The sequence below is a fragment of the Lagenorhynchus albirostris genome, chromosome 10 (assembly GCF_949774975.1).
Source record: "Lagenorhynchus albirostris chromosome 10, mLagAlb1.1, whole genome shotgun sequence".
Classification (NCBI taxonomy): Eukaryota; Metazoa; Chordata; class Mammalia; order Artiodactyla; family Delphinidae; genus Lagenorhynchus; species Lagenorhynchus albirostris.
The window spans coordinates 84244050-84258395 of NC_083104.1; the positions used below are offsets into that span (position 1 = coordinate 84244050).

The 14346-nt window shown below is 39.1% G+C and overlaps 1 protein-coding gene across 1 annotated transcript in view; it reads right to left on the reverse strand.

Moving 5' to 3' along the window:
- Nucleotides 1-14346, reverse strand: part of CARMIL1 (capping protein regulator and myosin 1 linker 1) — a 318449-nt gene that overhangs the window by 50515 nt on the left and 253588 nt on the right. Inside the window, exons 27-29 of the mRNA XM_060163549.1 lie at nt 9565-9740; nt 7422-7509; nt 3469-3618 (exon numbers count right to left, since the gene is read on the reverse strand). Of these exons, the coding sequence (XP_060019532.1) occupies nt 3469-3618; nt 7422-7509; nt 9565-9740 (414 nt within the window). The remainder of the gene's footprint in view (nt 1-3468; nt 3619-7421; nt 7510-9564; nt 9741-14346) is intronic.

Here is a 14346-nt window from a genome sequence, read left to right on the forward strand (position 1 = left end):
ATTGGTTCTTTAAAGAGACTTAAGCACTGAAATGGAATTGACTTTTGGACCACAGAGAAATGGAGGAAAACAGAAAGATATCCAGGAATAGGGGAACGAAGAGATGCCCAGAATCTCCACTAAGTCTGTTAAAGAAACGTTCAGCAATGGATTTAGTAGATACCGTGAACATCACAAACAGAAAATGCCAGGATCTGTTAACAATCTTGAATCTATAAGTAGTAGGTTGGTGATGAGTCAGAGTTACTTTGGAACGTCCTAGGGAAACTATTTCAGGGCTTTGGGCTACAAATAAACATTTGAGGGAATAGAGTTATAGCATCTCCCAGAGCAGTCACATTCAAGAGAGCTCTGGCTCCATGTGGCACGATTTCTACCTGCCAGGGATGTATAATTCCATGTGGGAAAGGTTGTATGCATGTACTTAAATGCTTCTAGAATTTTCTATGCAACAGTTTATCCTGTGTCCTTACTTCCTGGATCACTTACGATCTAAACGCTGCCAAAGAATACATATAGGCTCATTTAGAAAATCATCACCAATTAAATGTCTCTCCCTTTGAAATATGTACTTCAAACAATTTTTTAAATCGCACCACATAAGGATAACAACTTGAAATATGTGGTAAGATGTCAATGAGAAACAAAAATGATTTGCTACTTTGATTATGAAAGGTGGCAGTGCAAGTAACTTAAAAAGGCAAATCTAATGCTCTTTCCAATTAGATGTGAGTTTGTACCACTGGCTTTAGGGTAAGAAGTCCAGAGCTTAGAAAGTCGATCTTCTTTCAGGGCGGGACCTATGCACCTGGGGTAACTGCCACCATGTAAATGGGGCTATCTTTGGGTGGCTTAGAATCAATAGTTAGGCTGAGAGTATAGAGAAAATTACTACAGCACAAAATCCACTGACTTGCACTTTCTACACAAAAATGTTCTTTTTCATTAAACTAACATCAAATTTGGCTCTGGTTTTCTGCTACTTAACAATTCATTAGCCTCGTTAAAACAATGATCAAAGACAAAATTTTTAGAACTGAAAATAATGCTATTTTTAATGGCTTAAAAATTCTGCCCAAGTATTTTTCTTTATAGAGAGCTCTGTCTTGTCTCAACAAGACACTCGACACCAGAGGCCCTGCTTCTGGTCCTAGGATTCAGTAGGTGCTCATGTCAGGAATGGCCCTAACTGCTTGCCTCCCAGCCGTCTGAACCAGAAAAAAACCACCCTTCTAACCTGGGTCATCCTTTGAGCGAAGTTCAGAGAGCTCTCCACCTAGTTCTGCCTCTTTCTGCATCATGGCAACAAGACAGTTTTTACAAAACGGAAGCCACACGGTGCTGGATGGGCCTGCAGCATGGTTTGCCCTTTGGTCCTCACAGTGGTTCTGTATCTGCATTTTTTTTTAAAGTACAAACTTCCAGTTATAGTAAGTCCTGGCGACGTAAAGTACAGCATGGTGACTGTAGTTAACAATACTGTACTACGTATTTGAAGTTGCTAAGAGAGTACAGCATAAAAGTTCTCATCACAAGGAAAAAAATCATAACTATGTGTGGTGATAATGTTAATTAAACTTGTTGCAATCACTCTGCAATATATACATATATTGAATCATTATGTTGTACACCTAAAACTAATACAATGTTATGTCAATTGTATCTCAATAAAAACTAAATTTTAAAAAAGGGTTCTTTTCCTCTATCCTCACCCCACCGACTTTAAGGAGAACAACTTTTATTTCTTTCACATAACAAAAGAAAATTAGTCAACCAAACAAAAACAAACCAAGCTTATACAATTTAAAACCATGAGCTAAGCCAATCTTTTTTAACCAACACTCCATCACCCAAAACCACATGACTTATAAACTCAGAAACTCATGTTTCCTATACCCCTTTACAACTCACACACAACCACATAATTCTGGCAGAAAACATCATATGTAGAGTTAATTTTAAATTTTTAATTCAAATCTATTTCCTATTACTCCTTTTTTTTTTTAGGGTTAGCCTAAGAGGTTTCCAGAATAATTACCCTATGATAACTTAGTGTCTATTGCCTCAAAGTGTAAACAAAATTTAAAATATTAAACATACATTTTATAACATACTAGATAAGCAAGTTTTAAAAAACTTGATATTCCCTCTACATAGACCAAATATATTTATAGATTTATACAGTTATATATTAACAGGAAATTATTTATCTTTAGTTATCCTAGAATGTTACTAGTTGAAGTATATACTAACATACTAATGTTGAAATCTAAGATATATTTTAGTCTTTCTTTGCTAGTCTCCTTGTATATGATAAGGTTTTATCTGGAGGGCATTTAACTATTTTATTCACAGATTTTAAAGATGATAGTAATGGTTTATAAATAAGGAACTACTTAAAGCATATTCTCTTCCGGGCTAGAAAAGTAGTATCAGTCTCATCAGATCTTTGGTTATGAAAGTTAAAAACAAGTACCATTTCTTTACAATGGCTGCATTGAAAAATTACTAAAATCAGAAGCTGATATAGAAATGTTTGGGCACATAAGTAGACCAAACCTAGTCTCACCAGCACCCTCTCAGATTACAAGAAATTACTAAAAATGAATGTTTTAGTAAAACATAAAAAGACTAAATACAAAGGATGAAAACATATTTAAAACAGAGGTATATACAACTATATTAATGGTAAAATGAGAAATAACTACACTAATACCACAAATTTTAGAATAATAAAAACAGACATCAAATTGTCCCCAGAAAAATGAAGTCTCAACAACCTGAATACTTTAGCTTTATGGTCAGATGGAGGCATCATGTGGGTGCACCGTATTCCATTCTCTAAAGCACATCAAGTCAAGTCAATGAAAGAGAATATGAACTAAACGGTAAATGCAAATCTTAGAGTGTACCCCAACATTACGTAAAGAAAAAACAGGAAGAAGCGAGAGATTTTAAAAAAAACCTATAGGACCAACAAAGAGATAATCATCCTATGTATTTTTTGGGGGAAAAATTCCTTCCCCACGTTTTTCTGAAGGCTTATTTAAAGGTATTTTCCCATCACAAATGACCTTTAAAAGGTAAAAAAATAATTTCTCCTAATTAATTTAGGAATTCCCACCCCCCACTATGGCTTTAGGGACAGATCCAAGTTTTATGTTCACCGCAATTTTCACAATTTTTCATTTTGGGGGGGGGTGGTGAGTGGGGTGGGTGGGGGTACTCATTAAGAAAAGTTTTAAAAAATTACAGATAAAAAGTGAGTTATAGGGCCTTCGTGGGAACCAGAAGGTTAAGCTTCATCAGTGTCATTAACAGACTATATACAGCAACAAGTTTCTGAAAGAACTGTCTCTGCAGGGAAGTTTTATTTGGTCTGGTTTGTAAAGGTGAGATTTTTTTTAAAAAAAAACAATAGCAAATCCAGTGAATGGGATAATGCTGTCACCAAAAGATGTGTCTTACCATACAAGTATCCAGATCTTCCAAACGTTCTATCTCTGTGAGCTCCTCCACCATGATGATGGAGCGTTTAACGGGCTTCTCCTCAGGCAGCTCGATCTCCAAGGAATCTTGCTGAGGAAGGGCCTTGCCACGTCTGCTGAAATGGTCGGCCTAGAGAGTCAAGACACATCCAAGGAGAAATGAAAGCCCAGAGGCACAGGAACAGCAGGTCAGCTGAATTCCAGAAGATACCTTCCACAAGGTGGCACAGTGAAGGATACTGTCTGCACTTGGTTAATGGCAACTCTTAATACATTCACACTGGAGTAAGTTACCTCTTTTATCATCTTTCTTTGGAAGGTGGAGTATTTTAAACAAGAAATTACAAAAATCTCCTTTTAAACATCTTTTGAGACGTTAGTTGAAAAATAGGTAATTCATAAATCTTTGCCATGTTTGTGTAAATATGCACAAAGTAGGCATGTATTTTCGTTTTCCAAAAGATGCATTATGAACATTTTCAGGAAGCTGATGTGATTTTTTTCAGCTTTCAGTCTTCAATACAATCACCTAAATGTCTGTCGACAGATGAACGGATAAAGAAGATGTGGCACATATATACAATGGAATATTACTCAGCCATAAAAAGAAACGAAATTGAGTTACTTGTAATGAGGTGGATGGACCTAGACTCTGTCAGAAAGAGAAAAACAAATACCGCATGCTAACACATATATATGGAATCTAAAAAAAAAAAAATGGTACTGATGAACCTAGTTGCAGGGCAGGAATAAAGACATAGACGTAGGGAATAGATCTGAGGACACGGCGGGGAAGGGGAAGCTGGGATGAAGTGAGAGAGTGGCATGGACATATATACACTACCGAATGTAAAACAGATAGCTAGTGGGAAGCAGCTGCATAGCACAGGGAGATCAGCTCGGTGCTTTGTGACCACCTAGAGGGGTGGGATAGGGAGGGAGGGAGGGAGGCTCAAGAGGGAGGAGATACGGGGACGTATGTAAGCATATGGCTGATTCACTTTGGTATAGAACAGAAACTAACACAATATTGTGAAGCAATTATACTCCAATAAAGATCTATTAAAAAAAAAACACTAGGAAGGAAAGAAGTCAAAGGGGAAGGACAGATTGAAGTCGCTGGATTAGACCCACAACCATAGCAACCCGGGGCTGGTCTGGACGCTGATTCCAACATCTAAACTGGAAGAAGACATCTCTGAGTCAACTGGGGAAATCTGAATATAAAATGGATTCTAACTGGTAATAAGGAATCTTTGTTGATTTTTGAAGGTGTGACTGTTCCGGCAATCATGCAAAAATCATGGTGCCAGTTAGAGACACCTTCTGAAGTATTGACAGCAAAATGGCATGGTATACGAGCGATGCTTTAAAATAGGCCAGAAAAAAGTGGGGGGGGCGGGGAGGAGAGAGAGGTAGAAAAAGCAAAGACAGATCAGCAAAATATTGGGATAATTGTTAAAACTGAATAGTGGGCAGAGGAGGGCTCATTGTCATACTTTCTCTGTTCTTGTCTGTGTTTGAAACTTTCCACAATAAAAATGTTTTCTCCCCCTTGGGGAAAAAAAAAAAGTAAGTGAAGCACGATGTCATTGCCACCAACATTACTGGTGGAAATATAAGGGAAACTTAAACCAGAAAAATAACTGACACAGGGTAAATGAGGAGACCACTTAGTACAAAAGAAAATAAGAAGCGTTCTTTTTTGTTAATTTTATTTTGTATTTCCTCTGAAAGAATTTCTTTCTATATCTAGTGCTCAAAAGTATCTAATGAGGGGAAATAAAATGATTCCAACCTTCACTATTTTTAAAGGACTGAAAGGAAAGAAACTGCTAATAAAATTTTAATTATTGCTAGCTTTCATTGTTTTCATGTAATAATTATCATATTTTACATGACTTATTAATTACCAGTGTTGTACTTTAGATAAACCTAAAAAGGTAAATGGTAAGAGATGAAACAAACTGGGCTGAAATTAATAAGCTCTAGTGCTGAGCTGATTCATCACCAGGAACTTTGAAACGTTGAGAACCAGTTGACAATTCTATGGAACCTTCGGGAATATTTCTAAACTTAAGTCGGAGAAAATATGAATGCTACTGGAATGTCTTTGAAAGCAGTATTTCATTTTGAAGGTACAATTTCTTTCACACAGCAGTTAAGCTCTCAACTTACAATCCAAATCAGCAGTAAGAAATTCAAAACGAAAGTGCATTCACACAATTGTTTTTCGATTGTAAAAAGAAAATGTCAGTACTTAGAGTTACCATATTCTTCAAAGAAGGACAAATGCAAAAAAAGTGAAAACATTCAAAGTGTCAGTGTAGTTCTCACATGCAGCCAAAGTGATACAACATCTAGTATTTGTGTCATCATGTAGGCACCTTGAGACAGTCCCTGGAGCTGTAGGTTATCGATAAACTATTTCTATAAAGGATGCCTTATTGATTTTGTTTCTGCTTATTAAAAGAAAGTTTGAATTGTGATCTCTTGACAAGGTTGTAGCTCTTTATTGTGCAACGAACTGCAAACCAGTGCTTCTTAAAATCTCTGTGGTGATGAACGAGTTTTTTGTATTTCCAATTTGCCACAAACCAGTATATTGATAAAATACCATACAAATTAAAAAATTTTTAAATGACATGTGTTTGCATATTACTGCCGTGTCAAATTGCTCTAGAAGTCTCTCCACGCTTCCTCTTAGTTTCTGAACTTGCCTTGTCACGTACTAGTAACCATTCATAGTGGGCCAGCTCCAGTCCACAGGCAATACTTTGAGTAGCTAGAGATGTCCAGCTTATCTTTTAGATTTTAGAGACGAGTCATATATTTTTCTCAAATGAATTTTTCAAAATACTCATTTTGTCTGCCTCCTCAGAAGAAGCTGTTACTGCTCCTGTGACTCTGGTGTTCTCTACCGTCACTCAACAATTCAATGCCATAAAACTGTATCTACAGCCTACATAGTTAACCTGCAATTCTTCTCTGGAGAAAAAACACTGTCATAACTTGTTTGGGAGATTTCTACTGCATCATATCACAAATATTTTCGAGACACAAGATATAGCCACTTATAAAACCTTCATCTGCACCTCAGAGGACTTCGTGAAGTTTCTGATATATTTTTCATATGCACTGATATTGGAACTATTTCTACCTAGTTTCTACCTTGATGTAGAACCAGTCTCTAGATGAAGAAAATTTTAGTTTTTCACCTTGGTGATATCCAAAAGGCCTGGCTGGACACTCGGCAGCTATCAATCGCTGGAATATGTCCATTTTACTCTTACACTCTCTTTGGACTCCAAACATTTCATTTCCGTCATGTTTTTAAGAATACTCTGTTATCAGATAATCATATCAGAGAACAACAAAAGGAGCACAGATAAATTAAATACAGGTGAGCCTTGGACTGCGTGGGTTTGAGCTGTGCAGGCCCACTTACACGAGAGTTTTTTTTAGTAGTAAATACTACAGTACTACACGATCCGGGTTGGTTGAATCCTCAGATGTGGAAAGACAACTATAAGTTATACGTGGATTTTCAACTGCAGGGAGGGTCCTGCCCCAAGCCCCCGGTGTTGTTCAAGGGTCCACTATAATCTAAAAAAAAATTCTCAATTTTAGACCTCAGTCCTAACATCATCTCCTATCAAAATTTTTGACCTGTACGCATTTTAAATGAACAACAACAATTCTGAATACCATCGCTTCTGCTTTGCCCTGCCATTCTCTCTGGAGAAATTCTAACATGCTCTAGAACAGCTGGAAGCAATGAAGAAGAAGGAGGAAAACTAGGATTTTAACCCATAAAGCTGCAAAGGAATAAAATGTAGAAAAGCAACCACAACCCCACGCTGGAGACTGCCCTGCGTTACCGCAGACCAAACCAGGGTTAGGATAAGGGTTCAAGACGTCCACAGCACTTACCAGTTTGTGATGGCAGTGTGAAAGTGCATCCAGAATTTCATCCACGATTCGGTCAGATAGGAAGGAGGCCACTGTCAACTTCACTTCACTGTGTGAAAACCAAAAGCACAGAGTGGCATTTTAATTTGTGCAAGAGGGAAAAAAAATCACCCACCCTTGATACTATGTTGATAAGGTCAACTGTGATTTTGTTTCTGTCTTTGAAAATGGCATAGAAGAATGTGCAAACAGGGCTAAGGAGTTCCAAAAATAAGCCTTAAACACTGCCATAAACACACAGGTAACAGACTTTCTTCACCAATTCCAACCTGCGTCTACAATTTCAAAACTCAACGTTTAGCGGTAGAAATAAAAAACATCTGGATAAAGACAAACTTAATGGGAACCATATGTACCATGTGGGAGGAACAATTCATCCATTGACATAAATGAAAACAAACTTGGGCTGGAGTAAATTAAGAAAATCTAGTCTGGTTGTGACGTCTTGGTTATTTCTTTCATATGCATATCCACCGCCTTTCACAAAACTTTTTACCAGTCAAATGGTACCATATTGCACTGCTCCCGCTTTGACTTGCCATCAAGTCAAATTCACTGTTCTCTTGCCTTTTATGAACAGAAGTTATTAAAATGTTTAGTTTTAGTGCCTCTTACCTAACCTTGTAAAGATGCCCAGACAGCAAGAAGTAGCTTGTAGTTTTTACTAATAAATGACTCAGCCGCTAAGGTTTCCATCAGAGGGCTGGTATTTTGGTTAGCATTTTAGCTATTTGGCATTCCCAAGAATTCAACTTCCATGTGTGTCTTCAGTCTAAATAACCCTACCTAAATGCACACATGCACAAATGTGCATAAATGCACAATACACTGCAAGGTAAATGTGCTGGCGAGATACACACCCACGTTCCAACATCGTCACATAATTTCAGCCTACTTCTGAAGTCAATACTTTTAAAAATTTTCGAGCAGGGAAAGGAGTTATCAAAATAAGATTATTTACTCCTAAAGCTAAAGTTGAAAGTATATTTGTGTAATAGGGGAAAATCTTTCTAACTGAAATTTGCATCGCAATGTTTCCGCTCAGAAGATTTCTGATGGCAGGGCAGAGGGGAAGCACCAACTCTTTGATGACTACAGTAAAAATTTTCCTGGGCTACATATAAAGGAATGTTTCTTTAATTCCTGTCTCTGAAACAAGGTCTCACTAGCTATTTGGTTTATCTAATACTACATTATTCCCCAGAGGTGTCCACTGATAAGATTCACCCGGGTTGCTTATGAAAAATACAGATAACTAGGTCCTACCCCAAACATCCAGAGAGGCCTGGGAATCTAATGTTAACAAGTACTTCCTCTGATGCTTTTAGACATGTTTGGGAATTCTGCTTCCTTCTAAGACTACAGAGTCAGTCGTTTGTTTCTCTTCCCCACCCCCCGCCTCTCTGAGGTCGGGAGGGAAAGTTTATTGCAAGTTATAACATCAAAACAAGGTTCTTGGGCTTCCCTGGTGGCGCAGTGGTTGAGAGTCCACCTGCCGATGCAGGGGACGCGGGTTCGTGCCCCGGTCCGGGAAGATCCCACATGCCGCGGAGCGGCTGGACCCGTGAGCCATGGCCACTGAGCCTGCGTGTCCAGAGCCTGTGCTCCGCAACGGGAGAGGCCACAGCAGTGAGAGGCCTGCGTACTGCAAAAAAAAAAATGAACCCAAAGGGAAACATGGTGAAGTCCTAGTGGGCCTCTTTGCCTATTTATAGGCTGTGCATTGGCTCAGAATATTCTGGTGGTAGAAAGCAAACCGACCTCAGTCTTCAAAAGTTAGTGATTTATAAAGGTGAAAGATAAGCTTCAGAAGCAGAACAAAAGAGGGGATTACAAACAGGTACCCCCTCTTAAAAAAAATAAAACTCTTAAAAAGAGCAGGTAACTGCTCCTCAGTAATGCAGGCATATCTATGGTCATCTGATTTTGGAAATGTATTAAACCTATGCATTTATGCACAGCTCTATCTGTATATAGTCGCTGCCTCATAGACATGTCTAAACACATTCTGTACGAATAAAGCCAACGATAACGCTCTTCACAGCTGCCTCAACTGCATTCACAGACACTGCAGCTCCTCGGTTTATTAACATTATAAACCTACCTAATTTTGTTAAGGATATCAATTCCAGACTGCTCCAACAGGACATTTTTAACAAAGGCACGTGGGATGGAAATCTTCTCAGTGCTGGCATGAATCAAGTCTTGCCGAATGTGGGCTTTTTTCATCACATTGGGACAAAGATTCTCGGCAGCATCAACCATGGACTCAAGCAACGCCTGCAACGCAGCACAAGTGGAGACAGAGAGATGATGACACAGCCCCGGAGGCACCCCCCATAAAACTGAAAGGTGGTTATTTATGATGCCAAGCTCTCGGAGAACAGGGACACAACAGAGTCCCAGGTGCGACTAAGGATTCGGAGCTGCCCTGGGATGACTTGCGACTGCTGGGTGATCACTGATCGCAGGTGATCACTTTAAACTAGACACCTGGCAGATCCACGCAGGCTTCACCCTGGCGTCTGGAGCATGATGGTGTGCTAGCTGTCCTTAACACAGAGGCATTCATGATAAGATTTACAAAGACACATATACACCAATTTACCACACCAGACTGTTCTCCTGGGTATTAGCAAATAAATTTACACATGTCCCTAGAACATACATCAAGTTAGAACTCTTGTGCAATTTCACAAATCACAGAAACCTCAAATCAGGGTGAAGCATTCAATAGCTCCATCAAAAGAGCAGTCATAGCAAACCACTACGTAACAACCGCTGGCTTTCCCCTTTTAAAAGAAAAGCTTTAGTGTTCAGTAAAATTGTAATTGTTATCGGAACAATCAAAAACATGAATAACAGACAAAAATATTAACAGAGCACTTTATAAACAACATTAATAACAACAGTCAAAACCTACTTATATAGCACTTCAGAATTTTAAAAATGTTTCCGTTCATTTTATCCTTCCAAGATCTGTGAAGATGGGTACAGAAGCTATTCGTGTGATCACCATCTTATAGTTGAAGAATGTGAGCTAAGGGAAGTTAAAAGATTTGCCTGAGATGGTGGCACGGCTGGTAAGTGTGGAAAGGGCACCCAAGTTAGCATCAGACCTAAATTTGAATCCCAGCTGAGTGACACTGGGCTAAGTTACTGATCTCTCAATTTTACTTTCCTCATCTATAAAATGGCAAATAAAAAAGTTCTTGCCTAATAGGATTACTGAAGATTAAATGATATTACATGTGTAAGGTGTTCAGTATCGTGTCTAGCATACAATAAAAATTCAGTATATCACAGATAATGTTATTAATTTGTTTTCAAAGATGCTAATCCTCATGATAAGATCCCAGCATATACCCTGAGAAAACCAGAATTCAAAAAGAGTCATGTACCAAAATGTTCATTGCAGCTCTATTTACAATAACCAGGACATGGAAGCAACCTAAGTGTCCATCAACAGATGAATGGATATATACAATGGAATATTACTCAGCCGTAAAAAGAAATGAAACTGAGTTATTTGTAGTGAGGTGGATGGACCTAGAGTCTGTCATAGAGAGTGAAGTAAGTCCGAAAGAGAAAAACAAATACCGCACGCTAACACATATATATGGAATCTAAGAAAAAAAAACAAAAGTCATGAAGAACCTAGGGGCAAGACGGGAATAAAGACAAAGACCTACTAGAGAATGGACTTGAGGATGTGGGGAGGAGGAAGGGTAAGCTGGGACAAAGTGAGAGAGTGGCATGGACATATATACACTAACAAACGTAAAATAGCTAGCTAGTGGGAAGCAGCCACATAGCACAGGGAGATCAGCTCGGTGCTTTGTGACCACCTAGAGGGGTGGGATAGGGAGGGTGGGAGGGAGGGAGACGCAAGAGGGAAGAGATATGGGAACATATGTATAACTGATTCACTTCGTTACAATAAAGCAGAAACTAACACACCATTGTAAAGCAATTATACTCCAATAAAGATGTTAAAAAAAAGCGCCAAGCTTGATCCCATTACTATTCCAGTATGAAGGGGACTAGTGGAGCATTATTATGTAAAGACTAGTCTCTCGGCTCATATATTCACATGCAAAGCACGATGCCGATGCCAATAGTACAATCTCTCATCACACTGCAGGATGAGCAGCAGAGCAGCAGGATGTTTATAAAGAGCCTGTGAAAAGCAGGAGAGGAGTGGGGGAGGCAGCCGCTTGAGAAGTTTCCGAAAGCCACTCGTATTCCGACAGTGCTCTGTCCCTGTGAGAACTCTGAATAATCACTCATTTAGTACATTATTCCAAGAGAGCTACAAGCCATGCCAAGTGAGTCAGTTTAAGACAAATCATTTTCCTCTTTGGCATTAAAATAAACACATTCTGTTCCAGATGGAGTAGCGGAGTCCAGCACTCCTGATAAGAACGACCTCAGGTATCAATACGCTGTTTGAATTCTGTCATGTTCATCAATATAGCGTGACTTTCTGAAAGGTGCCCTGCATGACAGTGTTCATTCAGTTGGAATGAACTCCAGACCTAAGGAGGGAAGCCTGGCTTCCGATGCAGATCCCGACGGGAAATTTCTGTGGAACGTTAAGTGCGCAGCGTTAAGTGAAGAACCTTTGCAGATCTCTGCTTTCTGACCTATAAAATTATTTCTAAGGTCTCTTTCTGCTCTACAAATTGACTACTGCATGATTTTTGACCCTATAAAAAGGAATTTCATCCTGCCCTGGGCATCCAATTCGACAGATATTTTGCAGCTAATTCCCTACCACCATCTCTAGCCCGACAATTTATACTCTACAAAGTGATTTCATCCATGATTTCCTTTGATCCACATAACAACCCTGTGAGTAGAGGTAGATTTTAGCAAACCCATTTTATAGATGAGAAAACGGAGACTCGGAGGAGATAAGTGACTTCCTCAAGGTCACGCAGCTGGTTACTGGAATAAGTGAGAAGGGGACTCAGGTGTTTCATCTTCTACTCTTGTTTCCTACTCCAGCCACCCTTTTCCAATGCTCTGCCCATTGCCCAAAGGTGTGTCCCTTTCGGCTCTCTTCATTACCTACAATTTTCATCCCCTAATGCTGGTACCTAATGCCACCATGGTGGATGTTCTGGTGACAGGGCTGGTAAAAAGGGGAGAAAGGATCACAGGATAAATTTGTAATGCAGCCCCTGACCACTTCTTTGTGTCTAGCCCCCAGCTCAGGTCCTTAAACAGCATCTCTTTCCAAGTCCCATGGCCCTCTACACACCAAACCATATTCTTCAACATCCATCCTTCCCATGGCTTCAAATTACTACCTATATTCCAATGGTTCTCAACTAAATGTTTACCTATAGCCACCTACACAAAACATCCAATGCATATATAATACAGCCTATTAGGAATTTCCACCAGGATATTCTACCATGGCAAGGTCAACTACAACATGTTTGGCCTCCCATTAATCCCACCTAAACAGTAACTGCAACAGCAAAATCAACCATTCTTGCAAAGTTTTTATTGCGAGGTATGGTACCAAACTAGGGAAGAAATTTGCAACTCTCCTTACACTCCACCTACCTCAACTCCTTCCATCACAAGTATCTCTAAAACATGTTAAATTGACTCCTAGACATTTTCTCAAAAGTGGAAATATGCCAAAAACGTTACTCATTAGCACAGAATAGAAATCCCTGAAATATCTGGTAAATGCTCAATTTTCTAGCCTCATTTTTTGTCATCTCTCTATATTCCCCTTATAACTATTCATATCCAGTTATAAGGCAGTTCCCCACATGATCCAGGCTCTGTCTCCATGCTTTCTACAACTGTTCTCTTAGCCTAGAATCCTGTTCCCCTCTGTAGCCAGAATAAATCACCTGTATGCCTCCCTTCTCAGCTCAGCTCAAGCATCACCTCCTGGAGGAGATGTTCTTGCTTGTTCCTTCCACGCCTTTCACACTCCAAACTGCATTTGATGATCTCATAGCATCCAGTGGCGACCTCAGTAATCAAATGTGTTATAAAACGGGCAAGAATGCAGTAACGTGGGGATCAAAGAACGCCTTTGAGAATCGATGCACACGCATCCAGAAAAATTGGTATGAGATTTTACATATAACTTTGGAAGTTCATGGACAGCTAGAGGCACCTGACTCCAGATACACAACTTGTACCTGATAGCAACTGTGAAGCCCTACCCTCTCTCCCCAGGGCCTACCACACTTCTTGGAACAATCTCTAAGAAACATATAAAAAGTATTATAAGCTCAGGAACTTACTGAATGTGGGTTCTGAATAGTCCATCATTTTTCTATTGATCAAAGATAACTCACTGAAGGCGGCATTATGAAAATTTGCATAGATGTATGGGTCCATTTCTGGGATCTCTCTGTAGCATTGGTCTGTCTACCTCTGCATACTGTCCTAATTATGATAAGTCCTAATATGTGGTAGGGCAAGACCACCAACCTTCTTGTTCTTCCTCATAAGTGTCTGGGCTTATGAAGAAGCCATATATTTCACGCTAAGTACTGGTTTAGCGGCATCTCACAGGTTCTGATTACTAACTACTTTATTGTTTAATTATAAATATCCTCTAATTCGAATTTTGCCCTCCCCTTTGACCCCTGGGTTACAAGTAATTTTTAAATTTATAAACATGTGGGGTTTTTCCCTTTTTAAAATTTTGTTATTAATTTCTAATTTATTTTAAATGAAACCAGAGAATACCACCTTTGAAAATTGTTGAATAACAATTTTCTATGTTCTTACAGACCTCAACAAATTTCTATGTTCTTATAGACCTCATGTCAAATATTTCACGTATCCTTGCAAAGAACTGATCGTCTCCTATTATTGGTGCACTGATCACATAGGTCCACTAGGT